The sequence below is a fragment of the Urocampus carinirostris genome, chromosome 3 (assembly GCF_059441175.1).
Source record: "Urocampus carinirostris isolate Australia breed hairy pipefish chromosome 3, RoL_Ucar_1.0, whole genome shotgun sequence".
In the NCBI taxonomy this organism is placed as follows: domain Eukaryota; kingdom Metazoa; phylum Chordata; class Actinopteri; order Syngnathiformes; family Syngnathidae; genus Urocampus; species Urocampus carinirostris.
The window spans coordinates 4,404,057-4,432,032 of record NC_142351.1 but is presented as its reverse complement, the minus strand read 5'-3'; the positions used below and the strand labels follow the sequence as shown (position 1 = coordinate 4,432,032).

The window sequence follows — 27,976 nt, the reverse complement described above, 5'->3', positions numbered from 1 at the left end:
TCTTTGATCTCCGGCAAAAATAAAATCAAACAGCTTGCCAACATCATTTTTGCCGTTCCATGTATTCCGTTACTCCCCAAGCCTGCACAAAATTGAGTCATTTCATTCATATTTAGTTTCTTTTGTCTTTTATGAGCATATTTGGTATTAGAGTAATCCAAAAGTAATTGAAAGTAATCAAGTTAAAGTAACCCTACCCAACCCTGCAAATTTCAGACCAGAATGTGTTACTTTAAGGCTCAGCTAATGTCTTTTCTTGGTTTGTCCACTAGATGGCAAAACGACGTAAGTTTTGACCTCTGACCCAAACCGGAAGTAAAAGGGTTAGCCACTTCCGCCAACAACGTCGTTGTTTGTGGATTGCCAAACAGACCTTCACCGCTGTTCTGGTCCAGAAGGCCAAATAGCGACAGGTAGGAATCGGGAGATGTCATTAATGTTTGTATTTTAGAATCCAAATTGCGTTATTTAAGTAGAAACTCGCGCGGTATTTGATATCACCACCGCAAAGTAGTTACGACACAATGTCCTTGAGTAGTTCGCTTAGCTAATGCCGTTCTCCTTATAGCAAGGAGTCATTTTGCGTCACGTATTATCTATTTTTTCGGTATAGAATAGCCTTTTTAGAGTACATTTCTTTAATTTTACTCGCTAAATGTATTTTTGGAGGTTGTGCTGTGACATTTTGTTCAGACACCTGTCAGTGACAAAAAAAATGACGGTGCAGTACTTGCATTTTATTTATTAGGGTTTTCTGTCGCTTTTTATTTAGACACTGTAATAAACAATGAAAAATCATTCATTATCAAAGGGAAAGAAACTATTTGCACAATTCACCTGTGCAATACAATTACTATTGCATAACTATTACAAGCGAACTTACGCGAGTTTCACCTGGGCCGCTAAAAAGAGTCTCATAGGGCTGCACAGACCAAAGACTATTGCAAACTACAGACTATTATGACACCATCCCCTGATCTAAAGCCTACATGAGGGCAAGGGAAAACTTCAAGTCAAGTCATGTTTATTTGTGACGCCCTTAATCACAGTCTCAAAGGGCTGCACAGATCAAAGACTATTGCAAACTACAGACAATTATGACACCATCCCCTGATCTAAAACCTACATGAGGGCAAACAACAACATATTAATAACATTAAATATAGGTTATTCATAAAAAAATGGTCTGCATTTATATAGCGCCTTTCAAGTCAACAAAGACCTCCCAAAGCGCTTTACAATTGGCTTCACACCTACCCGTCCGCACACACACACTCACACACCAATATCACCAATGTTTAAGGAGTACGGGAGATATAATTGAAGCAGTGGAACAGAGATAACCGCAATGATGGGGTCGGTAATCCACCAAAGTGATGGATGCCATCAGCCATAAAACCCGAAGTAGAGGAGAATATCGATACGTTTTTATTTTCATGAATTTAGATTTCATTTTTAGAATTTCACATCTGTTTTATTTTCCATTGAATGTATTCATTTAATCTTTTCATTTGAATTTTGATGCTTTTTCATCTCCTTACTCATCTGTTGTTATGCATTTGTTAGTAAAAGCTTGCTCCTTCCGTTGATTACAGTTTCACCCTTGCAAATCTAGCGGAGAACCTATGCCATTTCTCAAATAAAGCAAACTTTTTTTCTTCTCTATTTTATGAAGAATCATGTTGCGCCTGCCGAATATTGGCCGTGCTTTGGCTGGAGCCACCAAGGGCACCCTGGCACCATCCTACACTGGTAAATTGTGTTTGACTTGATTTGTGTATCTATGAAATCAGTGATGTTTTAAATAAATGTCATTGTTTTTGTAGGAACTCATGTGCGTGCTGCTAGCAATATGGTGGAGGTGTTTATTGACGGAAAACCGGTGGAGGTGGAGTCTGGCACGACGGTTCTACAGGTAAACGCATTTCACCTTAATTGCTTATTAACTTGAATTGACTCACATTGTTCTGGGTTTGTACGAGTGCTTGAAATCCTCGAAAATGCATGAATTTTGATTGTAGTGTTTTGAAATACTTGAAATTATTTCCATGGCTGTGCTTCTGGGCAGTATCGATCATAAATAAACGTTATGCACACAGGTCTTCTGAAAAACACACAACAAACATGTAAATTAAGATAAGTAAATCATAATGCAAAAGAACGTCACGGTGGAGGAGTGGTTAGCGTGTCTGCGGCACAGCTCTGAGGTCATGGGATCAAATTCAGCTACTAGTCTTCCTGTGTGGAGTTTGCATGTTCACCCCGTGCTTGCGTGGGTTTCTTTCGGGAACTCCAGTTTGCTCCCACGTCCCAAATACCTGTATGTCAGGTTCATTGGCTGCTCCAAATTGTCCCTTGGTGGGAATGAGCGAGCGAATTGTCTGTCTCTGTGTGCCCTGCGACTGGCTGGCAACCAGTTCAGGGTGTCCCCTGCCCACTGCCTACTGCCCGAAGACAGCTGGGATGGGCCCCAGGAACCCCACAACCCTACTGAAGATAAGCGGTGCAAATAATGGATGGATAAAGCAAAAGATCCGCAGTCTGAAAGATTGAATGCATACTACTTCGGGGCAATCAATATAATTAAAAATAGTCCAAATTTGGCTAATTTTTCTCCTTTTTATAAAAAGAAGTACTTTCTTTTTTTTGTCTTAGGTATACAACTCTATTATTACCCAACACTTATAGAGCCCTTTCCGTATTTGTAAACGAGTGTGACGTAGCGAATTATTGATGTAGCATGGCAGAATTCATGTCAGTTTATAGCAGCCCATAGACACTAAAAGATCGTAGATAGAGACAGCTCTAAATCACACAAATCATGTGCTGACCGCAAGATAGCAAAATTATTTTAGTCATCAAAGCCAACCAAAAAAACCATCCTTTGATCGGCCCTGGATTTTTTTTTAAAAGGCCTTGAAAGTGCTTGAATTTGAGAATGGTGTGCAAACCCTGATTGTTGTACAGTAAGGCATTAATATTTTACTTTAAGTGAGGAATAGGTTGTATTATCTTTACAAAGTCAAGCTAGGTATATTAGGGCACCCTATGATTTGATCTTTTTATGTGTATTTTGTTCTTTGTTTACCGTCAGGCTTGTGAAAAGGCAGGAATCCAGATTCCCAGGTTCTGCTACCACGAACGCCTCTCAGTTGCCGGAAACTGCCGCATGTGTCTAGTCGAAATTGAGAAAGCTCCAAAGGTAAACGAGTTTACCCTCTTGATTTAATCAGAAATCTAAACTTTACAATGTGGCTGCTGTAACCCTTTTTTTCTTGCCTCCAGCCGGTGGCGGCGTGTGCCATGCCTGTAATGAAGGGCTGGAATATCCTGACCAACTCTGAGAAGACTCGAAAAGCCAGGTGAGGACTTATTGTTGACATCGGAAAAATTCCGTTTTGTAGCCACTAGACATTCTTCAACGTGCTGAAACTATTGTCAACTCGTTCTGTGCCAGACGTTTCTTTCAAATGGGAAGTGCCGGTGTTTTTGAAGGCCCATAGAAAATTTAGCTTTGTAGCTATATAGGCATAGGACACGTTAAAGGAAAGTCATCTTTTATTAGAATAAAGTATGCTTTTACCACTGTATAGTAAACGACAGTTGAACATTGCTAAGTGAATTGGAAATACTCGTTTCCAAGAAAACAGCTATTGGGGCGGCATTAGCTCAGTAGGCAGAGGGATCGTCTTGGGATCAGGAGGTCGCATGTTCGATTCCCGCCTCCTCCGTGTGATATGTCGAAGTGTCCTTGGGCAAGACACTGAACCCCTAATGCCCCCGATAGTAGGTAGTTGATGTGATGTGAATTTCCCTGCGGGGATGAATAAAGTTATCTATCTATATCTATCTATATCTATCTATATCTATCTATATCTATCTATATCTATCTATATCTATCTATATCTATCTATATCTATCTATATATATCTATCTATATCTATCTAGACATCTATCTAGACATCTATCTAGACATCTATCTAGACATCTATCTATCTACAGTAGTTGCCTTGCGTAGCTGACGCTGCTACCGGTGAGTTAGTGTGTAAAAGGGAAAAGTGTGAAGCACATTGTAAAGTGCTTTGGAAGATCTTCATTGACTTGAAAAGCGTAATAGAAATGCAGACCATTTACCATACCTGTCAATCTGTATGTTTTTGCCGTACAAAGTACGTTTATTATGCATTTTAAGACGTGTACGACGTACAAGAAAATCTGTACGGAAAAAGGCAAATTTGTCAATGATAGGTACCATCAGGTTTACACCGACAATCACGAAACGGCAAATCGATCGAGTCAAACGAGTTCGCCGCGGTAGCCTCTATCTCGGTATCGTTTTTTTTCCGTTGCAAACGAAGCGAGCGCTTGATGCTACTGTGCGCATGCGTCTGGCGCCTGGGGACTTCCCATTATGCATCATTCAACATCGGATTTCATGTGGTAGTTGTGTAGTGAAAGGAAGTCCGTCTCTTTTTAGAGAACCGGCTTTTTCGGCTCAACTCATTAGAGCCGGCTCTCAAACGGCTCACTTGCCTTGATGCATTATATTACGAATTATGATGTTGTATATAGAAGTTAAGAAAAAAAGGAAGTATAAAAGGAGAAAATGAAATAGACAGGTTTGTGGTGATCCCTTGAATCAGTATATTACCAACAATAATTTAATGCAGAAAATAAGAAAATCTATTATTCTACTTAATTCTATTTGCAAGTATATTTTCCTTCTACAGTGAACGTCCAAGCGACTTTATTTTTGAACTTTTTTTATAATAAACCTCATTCATGTCGAGCAACTCAGTATCTCACAACAAAATGTTAATCAACAATATATATATGATATAACGAAACACATGTACAATATAATATGTTAAACTATATAAATAAACACGTTTGAGAAAAAAAAAATATGGTGTAAGATTATTTTGTATTACGTAAGGGAAAATACGACAGTTTGTAAGAGCATGTAGCCATGGAGCTTGACAGGTATGATTTGTATTTACATTATTGGTAAAAGGATGCATTTCATGCGCAACTTTTCACTTTGGTGCTCCGCATGTAACAGTAAATTAAATAATTGCCCAAGCTCTATTTTATCTCTGGGCCACACGTACTCATGAAAACAGACGAAGATCTGATCATAGTCATTCCTGCCATCTAGTGGTGATTTATCGTATTGGAATCGCTCCCAGTGACATGGGAGTTAGGGAACGGCTGCAGCAAAGCCTTAAGAATAGTTTACAAAAAACACTCGGACGATGCTTTTGAAAACGTAATTATATGTAATGTCAGTACAGTGGAACCTTTGTTCTCGACCAAAATCCGTTCCAGAACCCGGTTCGAAAAGCAATTTGTTCCAACACCGAAATCATTTTTCCCATTACAAATAATGTAAATCGTTTTAAACCGTTCCAACGCCCTGAATGTTTACCTTTGTTTACCTTTAACACACAAATAACATAAACATAAATGTAACCCAGGCTAATCGTACGTAGGATAAAGAAAATAATTATGAATAGGATTTTTTTTTTTTACCTTTGTGGTGGTCAGCAGAAGGCGCAGGTGGACGGTGGAGAGGGATGGAGGAGGAAGGAAAATGATTGTTTGGAAGGAGAGTCCCCTTCCATAAAAACTTCGGGGAGCTCTTCTGTCTGAGGGGTGCTCACACGTTCAAATCTCTTTTCTACGGATGACTCGGCTACAGGATGTTCTTTTCTCTTAAAATATCTATCCAATGACACTTGCTTCAGACTTCTTTTTAGCACTTTTCGGAAGTGGTTCATGACAGTGTCGTTAAAGTCATTGGTGACTCTGGTGGCTGCAGCTTCATCGGGGTGGTGGAGTTCGACGAAATTCTGTAACTCGGCCCATTTGCTACACATTTGTTTAATCTCTGACGTCCCCTAGTGTAGTGGAGGTGCAATTGCACCTGAGAAAATTAAAAGGAGTATAAAAAATGTGATGTGAAACATCCACCTCTAGACGGTACCACTGCACTACAGTTAGCCATAGTTGTCGTACCGGCGTTTGAACTCCGATTTTTGTTCGAACTACGAAGCAAGAATTTCTCGAAATTTTTGTTCGGACTCCGATTTGTTCGAACTGTGAGTCGTTCGAAAACCGAGGTTCCACTGTAATTTTCAACCATTGTGCCGCGACACACAAGTATCTATCTATCTATCTATCTATCTAGTGTGCCGTGAGATATTATCCAATGTCACTTTTTCAAATGTAAAATTTTATCAGACATTTCTGAATCTCATCTCATCTCATCAGCCGTACCGCTTATCCTCATTAGGGTCGCGGGGGGGGGGGCTGGAGCCCATCCCAGCCATCTCCAGGCAGTGGGCAGGGGACACCCTGAACTGGTTGCCAGCCAATCGCAGGGAACAGGGACAGACAACTCATTCGCTCATTCACACCTAGGGACAATTTGTACCGGCCAATCCACCTGAAATGCATGTTTTTGGAACGTGGGAGGAAACCGGAGTGCCCGGAGGAAACCCATGCAAGCACGGGGAGAACATACAAACTCCGCACAGGAAGTCTGGAGCTGGATTTGAACCCACGACAGGTTCCCATGACATGAACTGTGCCGCACAAGCGCTAACCACTGCGCCGCCGTGCTGCCACATTTCTGAATCATTTTCTGCAAATATGATGTCATTGTCAAGTGTCTGTGCTGTAAAAAAATTGTATTGTAATTAAACATACTGTTCAGTGTCATTTTATAACATATTTGGTTAGTGGTGTGCTGCAAAATGTTTCCAATGTAAAAAAAAATGTGCCCTGGGTCAAAAAAAGGTTGAAAAACACTGCGTTATGGCAGTGAATGAGTAAAGTGCTAACAGACCCGATCTTTGGTTTTAACAGAGAGGGAGTGATGGAATTCCTGTTGGCCAACCATCCATTGGACTGCCCAATTTGTGATCAGGGAGGCGAGTGCGATTTGCAGGTGAACACTGCGTCGGACACAAAAACGGAAGAATTTGTGTTTACGACTCGGAATTTTTCGATGCGGTGTTCGCAGGACCAATCGATGCAGTTCGGGTCGGACCGCAGTCGTTTCACGGAGCAAAAGCGGGCGGTCGAAGACAAGAACATCGGACCGCTCATCAAAACCATCATGACTCGATGCATCCAATGCACCCGTTGTGTCCGGTAACATTAAAATGGAAATATTTGATCATGTGTAAGTAGGCCTGGGCGATAAAACGATAATGATTCACTTTAGCCGCGATAGATAAAAACGTTCGATAAATGTCGATAATTGAAACGACCGGAACGCCGTCGAAAATGGGGACGCTAATGCAATTAAAACTCAAGTTCCAGACCAAGATTCAGGAGACGACAAAGGTATCAAGGACCAGCCAATCATTTTGCAGGAATAGTGAGATGTTGGATCACAAGGTGAAAGAAAACATGACGGTCAAAATAAGCGATAAACGGCATGCTGGGTCATAGACATGTTAGGCCCCTCATATTCACTTGTTTGTAGGTACTTTGGCCACTTAAAGTCCGATAAAAAAACAAAAACGGCGCCAATATGCTCTGCAAACTGAACTGACCAAGACGGGCGACACGACAAACCTCCATCCATCCATTATCTGCACCGCTTATCCTCAGTAGGGTCGCAAGGGTGCTGGAGCCCATCCCAGCCATCCTCGGGGAGTGGGCAAGGGACACCCTGAACTGGTTGCCAGCCAGTTGCAGGGCACATAGAGACAGACAACTTGCTCGCTCATTCACACCTAGGGACAATTTGGACCGCCAATTAACCTAACATGCATGTTTTTGGAATGTGGGAGGAAACCGGAGTGCCCGGAGGAAACCCTTGCAAGCACGGGGAGAACATGCAAACTCCGCACAGGGGGTTCTAGCAACATTAAATCCTTAAACTGCAGAAAGTGTTTATTTGTAACATTTTCTCTTCCCTACTTATTTTGTCAACATTGTTAGACACCTAGGCAGCACGGCGGAGTGGTTAGCGCGTGTGCGCCACAGTTCTGAGGTCATGAGATCGAACCTCCTGTGTGGAGTTTGCATGTTCTCCCCATGCTTGCGTGGGTTTCCTCCGGGCACTCCGGTTTCCTCCCACATTCCAAAAACATGCATGTCAGGTTAATCGGCTGGTCCAAATTGTCCCTAGGTGTGAATGAGCCAGTGAGTTGTCTGTCTCCTGTGTCCTGAGACCAGTTCAGGGTGTCCCCTGCCCACTGCCCGAAGATAGCTGGGATGGGCTCCAGCACCCCCGCAACCCTACTGAGGATAAGCAGTGCAGATAATGGATGGAGGTTTTGTCAACTTTCACTCGGTGGCAAAATGACACTTAAAATGTAAAAGAAAAAAAAGGTTCTAATTATCCATATCGACTTATAAGGAATATTTTATCGTGGTAACAATTTTTGTCGTATCGCCCAGGGCTACGTTTCAATTTCAGGTCCAGATAAAAAAAATAATTCAATACTGTTTTAAACAGTTTTGCCAGCGAAATTGCTGGAGTTGAAGACTTGGGAACAACAGGGCGAGGGAACAACTTGCAAATCGGGACCTACGTGGAGAAGATGTTTCTGTCCGAGCTCTCTGGAAATGTTATCGATATTTGTCCCGTTGGGGCGCTCACCTCCAAGCCCTATGCTTTCACTGCACGTCCGTGGGAAACCAGGTAAGCAACCAATTGGGTGAGGTGGCATTCGCAGTGGGCTGTTTGTTTTGCACCTTGGCCTTTAGTGACAGGAGCTGGCTCCCCGACGATCTAGAGCCGGTTCCCTTTGAGAAGCTTTTTTTTCCTCTTGTGATTGGTCAATATGCCTTCTGGGGAAATTCTATATAATTGACTTTAAATTTGTTGAGGAAAAAGAAGCATGTTTTATATATACCGTATTTTCCGCACTATAGGGCGCACCCCCAAAAAAATAGTTTTTGGTCCTATATTTGACATACATAAGACGCACCGGATTATAAGGCGCTACAATGGGAACGTGGAAAAAACAGTCAGATAGTTTAATCCAACTGATTACCCCCTTAACATTCCGAAAGCTTGCAAAGAAGCAAATACGTGTCGTAGACACGTGCGGATGCGTTGTCCGTACGATGTCACTCAAATGCATCGTTCCAAATATCATTCGAAAGGTTAAAGTCTTGGGATTCAAGAAATGCCAACCATTCCTTAGTTTCTATTTTCTTTTTCGCTCGCAACTTAACTGTGCATATGACAATAAACACTTGAAATTGAGTTTAATGTGAAAAAAGACCCATCACAGAAACATCGATATCACTCTGAAACAAGATACTGGGAAAATATATAGCCGGAGTTGCTCACCAAAGTCGTTGTGTTCAATAATAATGTGCAACTATGGTCCTCATATATCCGTGAGTGTAGTAAATCCAGGAGAGTAAAATATTTACAAATACAGAATGGTAAAACATGTTTCCTCTATGCCGTAGACAACCAAACTTGCTATTCACATTCATCTTTTTCGGCCAATTGCAGGCTTTGTTTTGTCCTTTTAGCCTATGCAAGCCTGTGAATGATAAAAAGGATCCGCCCCATTTACCTCCGAATAACTTTAGCCAATAGTGATCGATTCAACTGATGATTGACACATCTTTTTCGGCCAATTGCAGGGTTTGTTTTGCCCCTTTAGTCTATGCGAGCCTGTAAATGATAAAAAGGATCCGCCCCCTTTACCTCAGAATAACTTTAGCCAATAGTGATCGATTCAAATGATGATTAACACATTGTTTAGCCAATGAAACGCCGGTATATAAATTCCAGCATACACCGCGGACTACTTCGCGTTCGGGGGAAAATCGAGTCGGCGGCTGCTTGCATTAGTTGCATTAGTTTGCGACTTAATATTGATCCATATATAAGGCGCACTGTATTATAAGGCGCATGGTCTGCTTTTGAAAAAAATAAAGGCTTTTAGGTGCGCTTTATAGTGCGGAAAATATATATGTTTTTGTAAATCTAAATATCTAAATTTATGGGTTCTGTGTTTTTTAGGCATAATGTGTTTCACACAACAAATGTAAAGATAATTCTTGTAGTTCACAGATTATTTGTTGTTAAACTGAAAGGTCAATTTTCTAATTGTGAGATTCCTATTTGACATTAAAGTTCTATTCTATCTATCTTCCTTGGTCATATCCCTGGAGAGGGGTGACCGACAGCAAGACAAACGCATAAAAAAACAAAGAAAATTTAAAAAAACAGCAAAAAACACACATGAAATTTTTATGGGACCATGGCAAACCCAAATGCCCAAACACCCAAACAAGTTAAGCACCTCGGCACCCAAGTCGGTCATGCTTTCGTCCCTCCAGATGAAACGGGACACAAGAAAGCGGCCATGTCACAACACACTCTTCTGTTCAACAGCAAGGCCCGACAACTTTCGCTGGTTTACCCCTGCCGTATCATAGAACGCGTCCAAACATCCCACTATCCTTTTACAACACCTCTCCACTCATTCCTATCACCAACAAGAGCTCTAGCTTCCACTATTTTTAGACCTCTTTCCTGCAGTGCACTCATAACACCATCCATCCACGTCAATTGCAGCCTTCTTCTTGGTCTCCTTACATTTTAACATTTGACATTAAAGTTGCTTAATATAAAAAAAGTTAAATCAGCTCAAAGTTCTCTTTTATAGTGATAAAAATTGATGCTATAATGATCTAGTAGAATAATAGATTTTAGACTTGGGTGCTTTATCGCCCCCGAGCTAATGTTTCCTTACTTGCAAGAAGGATGTGATGTTCCCAACTTGAAATCGTATTGAGCAAACGAACAGTCGCCGTCGCTAGTTATCTCTCAGGGGGGTCTGCGGATTTGCTTTTGAAGCATTTCAGGCAGATTTCTGATCCTGGCAACAAGTAATAGCTGAAATGTTATTGGTTGAATTTAAATATGAAAGCACACCTATGGAAGCAGTGCAACAAGTGGGGTAAGCCATAAAAAGAAGCTGGAAAACAATTTGGAATTATGTCATAAGTAACGTAAATTCTGGACTATAAGCCGCTACTTTTTTCCCTAACTTTCAACCCTGCGGCTTATTCAGTGATGCGGCCAATTTATGTAATTTTTCTAACGGCCGCTAGTGGCGCTCGAGTGTTGCTATCATTAACTGCCCTGTCAAAGCTGTATTATTATTATTAAAGCTTTGAAAACTCTCTTTGTAAATATGTGTAACCCATGTATAATATGTATTTGCAACTGTATATTTTTGTAATATATTTATTTGTATTTATTTTAGACACTTATTCTGATATGTTTTGCACGCGTGAACAAAAAATGAGGGGCGGAACTAACGCGGGGTGCCGAGTTTAAGTGGGGACCGCTAAAGGTGAGGGACAGACAAGGAAAGAAGAGGGGGTAAAAGGTTGGTTAAAAAGGAGTTGCGTGAGTAAATGTGTTCATCTGATATATTTTTCCCACCCTTACCTTTGGAAATATACACTTTTTTCCTTGGGGCGGCAGTAGCTCAGGAGGTAGAGCGCTGGTCTTGGGATCAAAAGATCGCAGTTCGAATCCCAGCTCCTCCGTGTTACATGTCGAAGTGTCCTTGGGTAAGACACTGAACCCCTAATACCCCCAATAAGCAGGTTAGCGCCTTACATGGCTGCACAGCTTTGGGAAGTCATTGACTTGAAAGGCGCTATATAAATGCAGATCATTTCATTTTCAACGGGAACCTGGACTCTGCAGGTCTGCATCAAACCTTAAATACCGGTATCACTTTCCGTTCATTTTGCCGGCTGTGATTTTTGAACTGTGGACTTCAATGAAGGACATTTAGTTTCAATCGCGGGACTTGAAGTCGGGTTTGGGTTAATTTTGTGTTTGTGTTACATGTTTAAATGTGGGCGCATGCGGCTTATATACAGGTGCGGCTTGTGTATGTACAAAATCGGTTTTCCTCTTAAAATGTGGTGGGTGCCGCTTATAATCAGGTGCGCTCTATAGTCCGGAATTTACGGTATTCATGTACAACAAATAATAACACATGATTCAGATATTTTTAGGCCAGCAGAGAACGCCTCGCAGGTGGCATTAAAGGGGACTGTGTTCTAAAATATTGACTACATCGCAGGAAAACTGAGTCGATCGACGTTTTGGATGCAGTGGGCAGCAATATTGTCGTGAGCACAAGAGGAGGCGAGGTGATGAGGGTGCTGCCGAGGCTACACGAAGACATCAACGAAGAGTGGATATCTGACAAGACCAGGTAAAATGAATACCCGCTTCCTCTGTTTGACGACAAAGACGGGTGAAAAAAAATGCTTGCGTGTTGTCGTAGGTTCGCCTATGATGGTTTGAAGAGGCAGCGATTAACTCAGCCAATGGTGAAGGATGAGTCTGGTCAGTTGACCCCAGCCAGCTGGGAGGATGCCCTCACTCGTGTCGCCGGTGCCGTAAGTGTTTTCAATATAACTGTAGAACATTGCTCGGGAACCTATGCTTCTTTTCTTGAGTACATACAGTATGGTGGGAGATGAAGTGGAACTTGTCATTGTAAATCGCTAAATCATCCTTTATATCAGCGGTTGGGAACCTTTTTGAAGAGCCATAAAAGCAAAATAACGTATTTTCTGCATTATGAGGCGCACCCCCAAAAAATTGTTTTTGGTCCTTTATTTTCCATACATAAGGCGCACCGGATTATAAGGCGCTACAATGGGAACGTCGACAAAACAGTCAGATAGTTCAGTCCAACTTATTACCCCCTTAACATTCCCAAAGCTTGCAAAGAAGCAAATACATCTCAGACATGTACGGAAACAGTGTCTGTACGATGTCACCAATCACTCAAATGCATCGTTCCAAATATCATTCGGAAGGTTAAAGTCTTGGGATTCAAGAAATGCCAACCATTCCCTAGTTTCCATTTTATTTTTTGCTGGCAACTGTGTGGACTGGTAAGAATTTTATTGTGTAGAGAAACGGGGTTCTTTACTGTGCATACGACAAACACTCATCACAGAAACATCAAGATCGTTCTAAAACAAGATACCGGGAAAATATAAAGCCGCATAGCTCACCTAAGTTCTCTTGCAGCCATCAGGTTCAATAATGATACGTAACCGTGGTCTTCTTACAACCGTGAGTGTAGTAAATCCAGGAGAGTAAAATATTTTACAAATACAGAATAGTAAAAAATGTTTTCTCTATGCCGTAGTGCAACCCAACGTGTGATTCACATTCATCTTTTTCGGCCAATTGCAGGCTTTGTTTCGCCCCTTTAGCCTATGCGATCCTGTAAATGATCAAAAGGATCCGCCCCCTTTACCTCCGAATAACTTTAGCCAATAGTGACCGATTCAAATGATGATTGACACATTGGTTAGGAAATGAAACGCCGGTATATAAATCCCAGCATATACCGCGGACTACTTCGCCTTCGGGGGAAAATCGAGTCGGCGGCTGCTTGCCTTAGTTGCAAGACTTTGCGACTTGACATTGATCCATATATAAGGCGCACTGTATTATAAGGCGCATGGTCAGCTTTTGAAAAAAATAAAGGCTTTAAGGTGCGCCCTATAGTGTGGAAAATACGGTATATTAATTTTATTTTGGGAAAGAGCCACACCATATATTATGAGACAAATTTCCCAAATTGCTAAACCCGTGCCCCAAACAAAAGCTTAGTCTTCAGCACATTTATTTTTAATGATTTGATAAAAATTATGAAAAGAGAATAATGCCAGAGCCCGTGTCCCAAAATCAACAAACATAGCACTTTAAACTTGTCTCTTTCTTGCAATGACTCAAGATCGGTTAAACTCATTTTGACCCTTTTTTTCCTACATATTGGTTTCAAAACCAGATGCAAGCAGTTATTTTGTATAAACGTCACAACATTCTGCAAACAGGGAGCCTGATGTGTTTACCTTTGGCGCAGACGGAGTAGCGCGAGAGATGGGAGGGAGTGCTTGCACTTTTTGCATAGCTCCACCCATCCCCCCCACTCACCCAGTCAAATAACTTGAAATTCTCTTCCGGTGTTTTGGCGTATATACAGTTTGTTCTGTGGATTTCATCATTATCACTGAACACAGATTATACAGTGAGCTTTTATATAAAGGATTCTTTAGCATTGTATAGCCAAAACGAGTTTTTTTTTTTTTTTTTTTTTTGTGACACTTTGACTGTAAATTGTAGTGGAATGTGTATCTGAATAGGATTAATCGCTCAAGTTTTGAACGAGATGGAGCAAATTTGCATGCAATCAAATTTGTCTCTGAGCTACAGGTACTCATAGAAAGAGCCATACATGGCTCGCGAGCCATAGGTTCCCGATCCCTGCTTTATATGGAAGCTCATTAAACATTCCATGTTCACCGCTGAGACACTTTATGCTGAGCAACCACCGAACAAACTTTAACCCAAAACAAACGTTTTACCCAAAAGCTCTAGAAAAACACCTAGAGCAACTTTACTGGGTGAGGGGTAAGAATAGGCGGAGCCATACACAGGGCGAGCAAACTCTTTCTCCTGGCCCAGCGCCTTCTGCACGAAAGGTACGGTAGAATCCTCGTTTGGAGTATTTTGTGACATTTTCACACAAGAACTTTGCCTCTACCTGGTTTGGAAACCGTTATTGAGAACAAAAATGGCAGTCAAAATGAGCCTCAACACTTTTAAGTCATTGTGGGTGGGAGACCAATTTTAACTGGTATATTTGTATTGATATGGGATACGGGCTCTAGCATTATTATTTCATAGATTTTTTTTGTTGAATTTTGGTTTGGCTCTCAAAAATAAAAATGTTTTCTTTTATGGCTCTTTGGGTCAGAAGGCAGGCATGTAAAAACTCAGTTTGGCTTGAATTAAAATAAGTGTCCCAAATGTATCAGTTTTCCTGGAGTTGTAGCTCCAGGTGGTTTATTTGATGGTTAATGGATCTGGTGTTGATGAAATGCAGGCTATGCATGGGTAGCTTGTCAGGGATGTTAGCTTAGCCGTAGCAGTAGGCCCGACCTTCAGTCTCGCTATTAATTTCTCAGTAAATTCCCTGATCCGATAACAATTTGTGTAGAACCCGGTGATGATCAGCATTTCTCTGAGGTCTAATTTGTTTGGATTCGGAGAGGTAGACTGACCGCAATGATAATCAATCAAGTTCAATTAAAAATCCACGAAGGAGTGAACAGACAATAAGTGATGCGCAAAGTTGTTCGCAATGTGTTCATCATTTCACACATAAGTCTCACAAAGTGTGTTCCACGCCCCTTCTTGCAAACCTAAGACAAAAACTGCGATTAATGATCCGAAAAATCCGGTTCATGTTGTGTTCAGCTGCAAGGTGTACATGGCAGCGACGTGGCAGCCATCGCAGGAGGCATGGCAGACGCCGAAGCTCTCGTCTCCCTGAAAGATCTCCTCAACCGGTTGGACTCAGAAAGCCTCTGCACCGAGGAGGTCTTTCCAACGGCTGGAGCCGGGTAAGTCGAAAAATATTGGCGAAAGCAACACTATCGTGTGTCTGAATCTCTCTTTGCTCACTCCCTTTTTAAGCACCGATTTGCGATCTAACTACCTGTTGAACTCGCGTATCGCCGGCATCGAGGACTCTGACCTGCTTCTGCTGGTTGGGACGAACCCACGCTACGAAGCCCCATTGTTCAACGCCAGAATTCGCAAGAGGTAACGCCTCTTACCTTGCCAGTGCATTTGAAATGAAATGATCTGCATTTATATAGCGCTTTTCAAGTCAATGAAGACTTCCCAAAACGCTTTAGAATGGAATGAATAGAATATACCTTTATTGTCATTGTTACAACACGGGATATATTGTGACAACGAAATTAGACGTGGCACTCCAGTGCCACATTTTACAGTGAGGATATAAGGAAAACAAAGAGATAAAGGAACAAAGAAGATGTATGTACTGTCCTTGTTGTATAGGCTTTGTTTTCCTCCCGAGGGGGTGAGGGACAGACAGAGATGGGCGGATCCAACTAGATGTTTGATCTTACTGTATACACGGTCCATTTTTTTTCCCCCTAATTGCTCAGTCCACGTATTGAATGGATTTGGGAAGTACAGTCCTTAAACATGCCCGATTAAAGTTGCAGGCGACGATAAAAGTTTAAATAAAAATTACAATGTGCTTCACATTTACCAATAGCGGCTGTGCAGCATTAGGGGTTCAGTGTCTTACCCAAGGACACTTCGACATATAACACGGAGGAGCCGGGAATCGAACCTGCGATCTCTTGATCCCCAGACGTGCGCTCTACCCCCTGAGCTACTGCCGCCCATTTAACTCACACAAACGAGTTAAACCGAGTAAATTCCAGCATTCCTGTCATATTAAGTGCCACTGATTAGTGTTACCTATTAGAATAGTCTATGATATCAACATGGTGAAACATTGTATGCAAAAAGGTGAGACATGGCACTCCAGGATGAAACATGTGATATAAAAAAATCAATCATCTATCTATCTACCTTGGTCATATCCCTCAAGAGGGGTGACCGACAGCAAGACAAACGCATACAATAACAAAGAAAATAAAAAAGGAAAAAAAGAGCAAAAAAAAAACACACAAACATTTTTGGCCCATGGCCAACCCAAATTGCCCAAACACCCAAACAAGTTAGGCACCTCGGCACCTAAGTCGGTCATGCTTTCGTCCCTCCAGATGAAACGGGACACCCGAAAGCGGCCGTGTCACTCGGGTCAGGGTGACACAACACACTCTTCTGTTCGACAGCCTTCACTGGTTTACCCCTGCCGTATCATACAGGTGCCCTTCCCATCCCTTAGAACGCGTCCAAACATCCCACTATCCTTTTACAACACCTCTCCACTCATTCCTAACACCAACAATACCTCTAGCTTCCACTAGATTCAGACCTCTTTCTTGCAGTGCACTCATAACACCATCCATCGCAGGACAAAGACTAGGAACCTTCCCGTGGTGTCCTGCGAAGGGCTCTCTCCCGGGGGGGAGCCTTACGAATCCAACTCAGTCCACTCAGACTCGCTCTTTCTTTCTTTCTTGGTCCTCTCTCCTTCTTTGTCTCTCCTTTTCTCTCTTCCCCCTTTACACTCTTGTCTCTCATTTTCTCTATCCCTCTCTTTCCTACTCTCTCCCCACCTCTCTCACTCTCTTTTCCCCCTTTTTGCGTTTTACTCTGTCTGTCTTTCTCTCTTTCTATCTGTCCCTCTTTCTCTTTCTTCTACTCTCCTCTCTCTGTTCTTCTTAGAGCGGGCGACTTCGAGAGCAACCCTGGCCCCCAGTCCAAATGCCAGTGGTGCTTTCGAACCGTTCGCTGCGACCACACCCCAATCACCTGTACTACCTGCCCACGGGGCTTCCATAAATCATGCACCGGCCTGTCCGAACGTACTAAGGACTTTAGAGGCTTCCTCTGCTTGGTTTGCTTGGGTCGCGCCCCGTCAGGCCTGGCGGCACAGGACAGTCGCAGCCCCCTCTCCTTCGGAGAACTACGGAGCCTCCCACGAGCGAGTCTGGCGCTACTATGGATTACCTTAGGCGCCTTGAGTGACTCAACGACGACGACGACACCATCCATCCATGTCAATCGCGGCCTTCCTTTTGGTCTCCTTGGAGAAAAAAAAAAAACATAAAAAGCAAACACAGCAGCGCCTGTACTTCCTGCAGAGGATGAGGAGAGCCCACCTGCCCCCACCCTCCCTCATCACATTCTACAGGGGCACCATAGAGAGTATCCTGACCAGCTGTATCTCTGTGTGGTGTGGAGGCTGCAGCGCTACCGACTGGGGTAGTGTGAGGAGGGTAACGAGGACAGCAGAGAAAATAATCGGGACTACACTTCCCTCCATTCAGGACATTGGCCAGAAGCGCTGCCTATCCCATGCTAAGAACATTATCGGGGACCCCTCTCACCCCCATCATGGACTGTTCACTCTGCTAGCCTCTGGGAAGAGATACTGCAGTGTGCGGTGCAGGACCACCAGGTTCCGCAGTAGTCTAGTCCCCCTGGCCATTAGACTGTTAAATGGTCAATCTAACATATAGTTAACCTAAATCTAAACGGCTACTAATCTGACTTTTTGCACTACTGGCAGTTCTTTATAGCTTGCCACTCCTTGCACATTTGCTCTCTGCACTATTGTACTTACAGCGTTATTGTTACAGTGTTAATGTTACTGTTTACCTGACTTGTTAACCTGACTGCCCATTTTGCACATCCGGTTAGCTACTCCTCTTGCACTATCGGCACTATGGTAAAATACTATACGTAGCCATAATACAAGACAACTTTTACTTATATCTGTACATTCGAGGAAACTGTGCGGGTCATATGTATCGACATTTCGTTCTGTATACACGTGTATACAGACAATAAAGTAGATCTGAATCTGAATCTGAATCTAGTGCTTAAAAACTGGCTTAGGGTTAGGGATACCCATTCCCTCAAATTCCCAAATATCAGTGCCGATGATTGGTCGAGCTCTAGTAACTGTATCGGACTACATTTTTAAAGTGACCCTGGTAATACTACTGTATTTTTACTGCAACAGAAGAGTAACTGCTAGCCCATCCATTCATCCATTTACTATCTGCACCGCTTATCTTCAGCAGGGTCGTCAGGACTGCAAGCCCAATAATGTGGAAAAAATTGTTACATTTTACACGTTCCGCTTTGCATTTCCAGCTGGCTTCATAATGAGCTCCGTGTTGCCCTCGTCGGTCTCGATATTGACCTGAGTTACACCTACGACCATCTTGGAGAGGAGACGTCTGTCCTGAAGGAACTCGCAAATGGAACACATCCTTTCTGCCAGGTCAATGTTCTACTCTCTTGACTTTTTCGTCGTAACTGTTACTAAGTGAAAGATTGACCTGATCGGCTATTTTTTTCCACCTGTAGGTTCTGGCAGCCGCAAAGCGTCCGGTGGTTGTGGTCGGCAGTAGCGCTTTACAAAGGGAAGACGGTGCCGCCATTTTGAGTTCAGTGTCCACCATCGCTCAGAATGCCAGAACAAGTAGCGGAGTAGAGAAAGGGTGGAAAGTTCTCAATGTCCTTCACAGGTATGAGCGGCCGATGACACAACGGGATATATTAGGGCTGCAACAAGGTATCCATTAAAACCGATGATCAAAAGCGTCGGCGACTCATTAGGACGTTAAAGCGATGTAGAATAAGTGCAGACAATTCTGTTATGACGACAATTCTGTTATGACGCTGAGAGTTGTAGTACCGCTTTGGTCCGACAGAGGGCGACTTGAGACTGAAATAGAATCTTGGATTTTTTTTCTAAATCCTTCTGCATTGTTCCAAATAAAATTGTCATGAAACAGTCATAAAATTAGCATTTTCAAGGGAACGGAAAATGCTGCAGAAATACAGAGAAAAAAAATCAGAACATAAACAAAGTAAAAATAAAATAATGGTGACATGTTTAAATTTACACAAGAGGGAGATCCTTAAGCATATTATATATATTTTTCATATTGAAAATGTTATTACATTCAAATATTTCTATCCATCTATCTATCTATCTAGACATCTATCTATCTATCTCTATCTACCTACCTACTTTAGTCATATCCCTCAAGAGGGGTGACCGACAGCAAGACAAACAAATACAAAAAGCAAAGAAAATGAAAAGGGAAAAAGTAGCAAAAAAAATCACACACACAATTTTTTGGACCATCAGTGTTCTGGTCTTCTCGCGTCCCTACGTCCCCGGGACGCAACTTTTTTGACACCAAATTGTCATTATTACCCGATTACATTTTTTTTATTTTTTTTAAACAAAGATTTACCGCACTCCCAAAATTTTCGTCAGCCAGATCCGGCAGATGTTGTTTTGGTCTCGCGGTTCGAGTTTTCGTCCGCACGCCGATCTCGAGTTGTGTGGTGAAAAGTCCGTCTCTTTTTAGAGAACCGGCTTTTCTGGCTCAACTCATTAAAGAGAGCCGGGTCTCAAACGGCTCACTTGCTTTGATGCATTATATTACGAATTATGATGTTGTATAAAGAAGTGAAGAAAAAAAGGAAGTATAAAAGGAGAAAATGAAAAAAAAGACAGGTTTGTGGTTATCCCTTTAATCGGTATATTACCAACAATAATTTGATGCAGAAAATGAATTCATAATTTGACGATTAATATTGAATGAATATATAGATTTATATGATATATTTGTCACCGATTTACAATTTCAACCTCGATAACACTAAATTTTGGGGACCCATAGATTTTTGAGCATGCGAGTCCCCGGGACCCATCACTTTTCACAGCTAAAATAAACACTGGACCATGGCCAACCCAAAAGCCCAAACACCCAAACAAGTACCTTGGCACCCATGTTGGTCATGCTTTTGTCCCTCCAGATGAAATGGGACACAAGAAAGTGGCCATGTCACTCGGGTTAGGGTGCCACAACACACTCTTTTGTTCAACAGCAGGGCCCGACAGCTTTCGCTGGTTTACCCCTGTCGCGTCTTACGGGTGCCCTGCCCATCCCTTAGAATGCGTCCAAACATCCCACTATCCTTTTACAACACCTGTCCACTCATTCTTATCACCAACAAGAGCTCTAGCTTCCATTAGATTCATACCTCTTTCCTCTTGGTCTCTTTCCATTGACTTCTGCTCTGTAGATCCTCTTCAACATTCGCTCCTCATCCATCCTCTTCATGTGTCCGAACCAACCCGAGTCAAAGATTCAAAGATTTAACCCCAAAAAACAAATTTGTTGACAACATTTTGAAAAGTGGGTTTACATATTGGAATTTTATGGGTGGGAAAAACATTTTAAACGTAATGTATTGCTATTTTTTCGTTTTTTTTTTTATGATAAGTCCAAATAAAATATGATCTTTGGATAAAGTGGAAGGAAAATAGTCTCACATATTTGCAGGTGTATGTATATATTTTCGTTTATTGTTATCTGACAAACACTATTTTTGTTTTATTTTACTGTATAAAATATTCTGTTGTTTTGTGCGCAATTTATGAGTTATATGTGGAAGTGTCCTTTGGCAAGACACTGAATCCCTAATGCACCCGATAGCAGGTAGTTCTCTTGCATGGCTGACGCTGCTATCGGTTAGTGTTTCTAAAAAGGGAAAGTATGAAGCAAATTGTAAAGCGCTTTGGGAGGTCTTCATTGACTTGTAAGCGCCATATAAATGCAGAACATTTACATCTGTTCAAAACCTCAATCATTGAATAAGCACAAGGACGTTAAAAATGTGTTTTTTAAAAACTTTGTTTCATTGATTTATCAAAAGAATGATCAACCGATTCATTGATTATGAAACTAATTGTTAGTTCAAGACCAATGTTCCCTGTAATTTTCCAGGGGTCTGAGCGTTCACCCAAAGTCGGTGAGCAACTCTTGAAACAACAGTGAGCAACGGCAATCCCAAGTGTGGCAACTAAGTCATTATGAAACATGTCCAAAACTTGACATCAAGTTCCATTTTGCTGAGTTTCCGGCAATGCAAAAAAATTTTTCACTTTTGAATGAATTGACTCATGTATTATTGCAAAGGTTTTACGGCCTACAAACGTCATTTCTTTCACAAGATTTTCATTATTTTTTTCCTGGTATCTTTTGACGCACAATACTAACATTTTTGGGGGCTTATTTCGTCAGTTGCAAGATACAGAACTGTAATCACATTTTTTTTGTGGAAGTACAATGTTGGCAACAAGATTGACTTGGTATAATTAGAAATTATTTGAATGCTACACAAACTTTTTCTTCTTTTTCCCTTGTTTTTTTTTCTTTTCTTTTTTAATTCTTTAAAAAAAATCTCATTGTGTTTATTTTTTCCGAGCTGTTACTTATTTCTTTTTGTTCTCTATTTACTTTTTTTCTTTTGTATCTTTTCTTTTTTTCTGTTTTTTTTCCTTCTTTTTTCTCTTCTTCTGGTTTCTTTTTTCTCAGCTTTTCACTACTTTTTCATATTGGTATTTTTTCTTTTTTGTTCTATCCCCCTTCTTTTAAGTCATTTGGTGCACAATTTTACATAATATTTGGTCGTGTAGGGATTCAAGAAGCAAAAACAACCTGAAGAGCCGTTTGGGACCCGAAAGAGCCGGATCTCTTTAGTGAGCCGGGCCGAAGAAGCCGGTTCTCGAAAAACTCTACTGACTTTACTTTTCAACTTTGTTCGACATTGACTTCAAAATACCGTATTTAGAAAACAGCGTCAGAGGAACCTGTGTATTTTTACCTCCATGCACTGTAACTTTGACTTAATTCGCTTCTTAATTAGCAATTTCGAGCAGTGATTTTTGTGCGCTGGCTAGATTTTCTTGTGCGCTGAGGATGTGCGGGCAAGAGGGAACATTGGTTGCAGCCCTAAAATATATGAGACGGGATGTCAAATTTGAGATTCTCTGTTTTTTTTTTTTTTCCAGAGTGGCCAGTCAAGTCGCCGCTCTGGACCTGGGTTACAAAGCGGGTGTAGATGCCATCAGGACCAACCCACCCAAAGTCTTGTTCCTGCTGGGAGCCGACAGTGGCTGTATCACGCGAGCCGACCTTCCTAAAGACAGCCTCGTTATCTACCAGGGTAAATACAACAAACCAACACTTGACCCCCACCGCGTGGGGAATCTGGCGTCCATGCGCACTTTGAGCTGTTTTCATCTCAGGGTTCATACGGGTGCTTGAAATCCTTGAATAGGCTTGAATTTTAATGTTGTGTTTTCAAGGCCTGGAAGATGCTTGAACTTTGGGTGAAATGCCTGAAAATGCTTGGAATTGTGGCCATTGCCAAGTTTATTGGCAGTCTGACTCTATAGACCAGGGGTCAGCAACCTTTTTGGTGTAGAGTTCCACTTTCAAATGTCCTTGTACCAAGATTAATGACTCACACAACATTTCTTTTATATCCAACAGAGCTGTCATTTTACACCAGTCCAAATATACAACATGGATATTCATTGAAATCGTATAACTGACCAATTTATCTTCCACTATTCTTGTTCATCAATAGAGTAAAAACTGAACGTGAGCAAAATGTGGAAAGGCCTGTAGAGATCCATCGTCAAGTTTTTAACACAAGAATTAACCAGAATCAACCATTCTTCATCAACAATGAACTACAATCAAAAAAACAAGTATTATGGACAGCTACCTTAGCATTCATCAATAAAATCTTATTGCGGAAGATATAAAAACTTGAAATAACAGCAGCAAAGCAGAAGGTTACTTGAAAATAAGTGCAACAGAAATAACAGCTGATTTGGTTGCAGATATACATAGTTTTCCGTGCTTTGCTATGCAGTGAGCAATGTGATAGCTTGCTTCAGTGGTGGCGTTTTTAGCAGTGACGAAGGTCTTCAGGGTCTGTGTTTGTTTGCCGTACCTGGACACAGCACATGTCAGACTCATCCCTGAATTCATGTTCATAATTTGTTTCGTAATGACGTGTAACACTTGATGTGCGAGTTACAACGCTCTCGAGGCATAATGCACAAACAGAACGGTCAATTTTTTTTAAATTTTTTTTTTGCACAAAGCCCCAGTCATTTGCCCACGCTGGCTGGAAAGAACGGGATTTTTTCGCTGGAGGAGATGTCATGATTCGTTCATTTATCGCGCCGGTGTTTCTGTGGTTGGGTTAAAACACGGATCTCTCCTCGGCGCTGCGCAGACACACACTCGCACACGAAGCAGAGGAGGAGGGGCGCTACCGTAAAGCCTCTAACAGAGCATAACCGAAAATGTCTAAATTTCAGGTAAAAATGCGCATTTTAAAAAAATAATCATTATTATGTGCCACTGGTTAACCCTTCGCGTGCCCCTGCTGGCACGCGTGTCATAGGTTGCCAACCCCTGCTATAGAACAAAAAAATGAATGAAGAAATATTCTTTTAAAAGGTACGTGACAATGACGTCAACGCGCCTGCTCTATTGGCTTGTCATTATGGCGTCATGTGAAGTGTCAAAAAGCAACCCTTTACTATTCTAGTTTGACACAGTTAGACCAGTGTTCTGGTTTCCCCGCGTCCTAGACGCATCATTTTTGCTGGGGACGCATAGTGTCAAATCAATTTTTTGACACAAAATTGTCATTACTACCTGATTCCTTTTTTTCATTTTTTTAAACAAAGATTTACCGCACTCCAAACTTTTCTTCAGGCAGATCAGCCATTGTTGTTTTAGTCTCGCGGTCCGAGTTTTCGTCTGCACGCCGAACTCGGCCAACGAGATCTCGTTGTGTAGTTGTGCAGTTGCGTGGCACGCCCTGTGCAATGGCGTCGAAAATTTCAGCTCCAATTAAACTTGTTGCAGGTCATCATGGAGACGTGGGCGCAACAATGGCCGACATCATTCTCCCCGGCGCCGCATACACCGAGAAAAACGCCACGTATGTCAACACGGAGGGGAGAAGCCAACACACCCAGGTAGCAGTGACGCCACCCGGAATGGCCCGAGAGGACTGGAAGATTATCCGAGCTGTGGCTGAGGTGAGCTTGAAATCCTTGAAAATGCTTGAATTTTAATTTTGTGTTTTTGAGGTCAGGAAAATGTTTGAATTATGCTTGAACATGCTTGAAATTGTGGCCATTGTTTTTTTAAGTGATATATTATCAATAATCAGGGTTGGGTTACTTTAACTTGATTACTCTCAATTACTTTTGGATTACTCCAATACCAAATATGCTAATAAAAGACAAAAGAAACCAAATATGAATGAAATTATGACTCACAACATGTGGTAAGCTTTCTCTCCTGGCTTTGATCTCTATGATCTCCGGCAAAACTAACATAAAATGCGACAGAAACAAAATGAAAAAATATCCAGCTTGCCAACATCATTTTTGCCGTTCCATGTATTCCGTTCCTCCCCAAGCCTGCACAAAATTTATTAATTTAGTAATCTTTTGTCTTTTTTTAGCATATTTGGTATCAGAGTAATCCAAAAGTAACTGAAAGTAATCAAGTTAAAGTGACCCTACCCAACCCTGTCAATAATAAAGACACTGAATGCGCCAAATTATGTTGTAATCAGTATTTCCACATGTTTTGCACGGGATGAATATTAAAAAATGTACAGATCTACATAAGAATGTCAAATTCCAAAAACAATTTCAGCTTTTTACCCACTGAACGACGCAGAATCCCTGAAAATGCAAAACATTGAGAAATAAATTAAAAGTATTAATTAGGTGCTATTGATAAATGATCAAATGCAAAACAATTATCCATTTACAATCTATTTTCACCAATTTAGACACAGATCTTCTGAAAAACACACAAAATATAAATTAAAATAATCAAAGCTAAAGATCAGCAGTGAAAGAATGAATGCACCCTGCTTCGAAGCAATCAAAATTATTAAAATGAGTCCACACTTGGCTCATTTTTCTGCTTCAGTACATTCTTTCTTTTTTGTCTTCCGTATTGAGCTCCATTACTTCCCAAAACCTAGAGGCCTTTTCGTGTTTGTAAACAAGTGTGACGTATTGAAGCTCCACATGCATTGTTGAAGCCGAATGGCAGAATTCATGTCAGTTTTTAGCAGCTCATAGATAGGAACGGCAACAAAGTCAACCACAACAATAAACCTTTTTTGGAGAGAACGTTGTTGGGCATCGCCCCAAAATATACGCAGAGAGGAGATAAGGCAAAAAGGGAACGCTCTTTATTGCATTCGGGACACGTTCAAAGTTCCAGGAACTTTCAACATGGGTCTTTATACTGTCCTCAAAACAACTCGTGATATCTCGTGATGGTCGCCCGCCCCGACTCACTCGGCATTACCGCTTGTGACCTCCTGCAACAGGCTACCGTCAGCTCCAAGACTGGCCCGCCTCCAGTTTCCGGTTCAACTTTCCTTGTCATTAGTTATTACCTACCTTCCACAACACCTTTTGATCGGCACTAGATTTCTTCTTTTGAAAGTACTGGGAAATATAAAGAATTGGCGCTCATAGTGCTCGAATTTGGCCATGATAAAGGTGTTCGAACCCTGTGCCGTATCGCGTCGAGACGAATGCTTGCAGCCATTCACTGAAAAACTGCTTTGGTTGCAGCTGGCGGGTGTGACACTCCCGTACGACTCGCTGGATGAAGTTCGATCGAGGCTTGCTGAGGTGTCTCCGAATCTCGTGCGGTACGACGATGTGGAAGAGGCCAACTATTTTCAGCAAGCCAACGAACTCTCTAAGGTAAACATGCTGTTCAGTGCTTATTATGTGCAGTGTTCTCGTTTGCCCGCGTACCTGTGTCCTAGACGCATCATTTTTGCTGGGTACGCATAGTGTCAAATTAACGTGCGTCCCTGGGACACAACGTTTTTGACACCAAATTGTCATTATTACCCGATTACTTTTTTTTTTTTTTTTTTTTTAACAAAGATTTACCGCACTCCAAACTTTTCGTCAGGCAGATCCGCCATTGTTGTTTTGGTCTCGCGCCGATCTCGGCAAACGAGATCTCGTTGCTTCGAGATGACGTCATTGTTGTGGCGGTTGTCGAGTGAAAGAGAAGTATGCCTCCGAAAAAACTGTTGGTATTAGGTGCAAATCAACACAAAATTGGTCATTTTCTTCCGTGTCGGTAATAAGTCGAAACATAACACAGAAAGTGGTAACAACGGCAATAATTCCGGCACGAAAAAACGGCGGAGAAATTCTTTGGAAGACCGCGAAGGCAAGGAAAACATGTGTTTTGAAGGGAATGAATCGACGAAAGAAAATAAACAAAAGAATACTCCGAAAAGGACTTTTCTGCCAAAATGGACTAAATTATATTCCTGGTGACGCTATGAGGAGGATGATAATGGATTGGACCTTGAGAAGGCATTACAACTATGGCAAGACAGCAAACCACAAAGAATATATGAACTGAAAAATTTGAAGTGATAACTGCTTTGTATTACCAATTAACTGTGATGATTAAAACTGAATGAAAATATCGATTAATAGCCTTTCCGGCAGCTCCGTGTTATTTCGCTCTTTTTGTGATTTATTGTTTTAATTGTCTGCTTCTATCTTCTGTGTTTTTAGTCCCGTTTGACAACTACACTTTGGATTACTTTCTATCCTATGGTTATGGGTTTTATCGCACAAAAATGCGTTTATTCGAGGAATCAACTCCTTGCCCTGAAGAATTCTCGTTTGGAAATGATTGTAATCCCATTTTGACCCAAAATATCCCATTTGATGTCCCTTGGACTCAAATCGACCTAATAATAGGAATGAGCCCAATAGCGTATGCGAATAAGCACCAAGTAAGGGTTGACCCTTTCATTTCTTCGTCAGGGGCTAAAGCAAGACCTCATCGCAACACCACTGATACCACCTCAGCTTTCAGTCACAGACTTCTACATGACAGGTATGTGGAAAGGCCATTTTTGTTTTCAGGCATGCAAATTTCTGACCTTTTGGTAAAATGAGTCGTTTTGAATCAACAACGGTGAACTACCTGCAGGGTTCGTACGGGTGCTTGAAATCCTTTAAAAATGCTTGAACTTTGTGATTTCAAGTTCAGGAAATTGCTTGAATTTGACGAAAGGATTAGGAACAGATCAAAACAGCACAAAGTAGCGACTGCATTTGAGTCAAGTCAACATTAAGAGTTGTTTATATAGGCGCTGGATTCCTGGCATTGAGGGTCCTGGAAAAATTGGCCTTGAAAGTACTTGAACAAGTGCTCGAATTTGGCCGTGAAAAGTTGTACGAACCCTGCACAGTGTACCGCACCCTCGTCCCCTTTTGAAGACCTGACCCATTTTCATACCCGTGTTTTCACCGTTCAGACGCCATCAGCAGAGCTTCCCAGACCATGGCCAAGTGCGTGAAAGCCAGCACGATGGGTGCGGACGCTGTCGACGAACCCTCCATATGTTGAACACCCGCTATCCCACTCTCTCGGAAACGATCCATTATTCTCTCGAAGCGTTTCCTTTAAAGTATGTCCGATCGTTGTAGCCGATATTTTCTTTCAGTCCTGTGAGCAAGCTTTCGAAAAATGTACAAAACCAATAAAATGTTCGTGTAGA

The 27,976-nt window shown here is 41.7% G+C and overlaps 1 protein-coding gene across 1 annotated transcript; it reads left to right on the top strand.

Moving 5' to 3' along the window:
• Positions 1–304: 304 nt before the first annotated feature.
• ndufs1 (NADH:ubiquinone oxidoreductase core subunit S1) lies at positions 305–27,976 on the top strand. Its single transcript, XM_088330408.1, has 19 exons — positions 305–413; positions 1,676–1,752; positions 1,827–1,915; positions 3,095–3,202; positions 3,286–3,362; positions 6,871–6,952; positions 7,028–7,158; positions 8,477–8,662; positions 12,096–12,230; positions 12,303–12,417; positions 15,302–15,447; positions 15,521–15,649; positions 18,656–18,785; positions 18,872–19,032; positions 22,380–22,534; positions 24,262–24,437; positions 26,007–26,141; positions 27,237–27,309; positions 27,734–27,976. Exons 2-19 carry the CDS (start codon positions 1,680–1,682, stop codon positions 27,823–27,825), a joined length of 2,193 nt encoding a protein of 730 aa, XP_088186534.1. The 5' UTR covers positions 305–413; positions 1,676–1,679; the 3' UTR covers positions 27,826–27,976.

Bases quoted from the DNA above. Each gene is read 5' to 3' on its own strand.
- ndufs1 (XM_088330408.1), top strand. From the start codon at position 1,680: ATGTTGCGCCTGCCGAATATTGGCCGTGCTTTGGCTGGAGCCACCAAG. The intron at 15,448-15,520 runs GTAAGTCGAAAA...TCCCTTTTTAAG, and splicing joins TTTCCAACGGCTGGAGCCGG to CACCGATTTGCGATCTAACT. The intron at 15,650-18,655 runs GTAACGCCTCTT...TTGCATTTCCAG, and splicing joins AACGCCAGAATTCGCAAGAG to CTGGCTTCATAATGAGCTCC.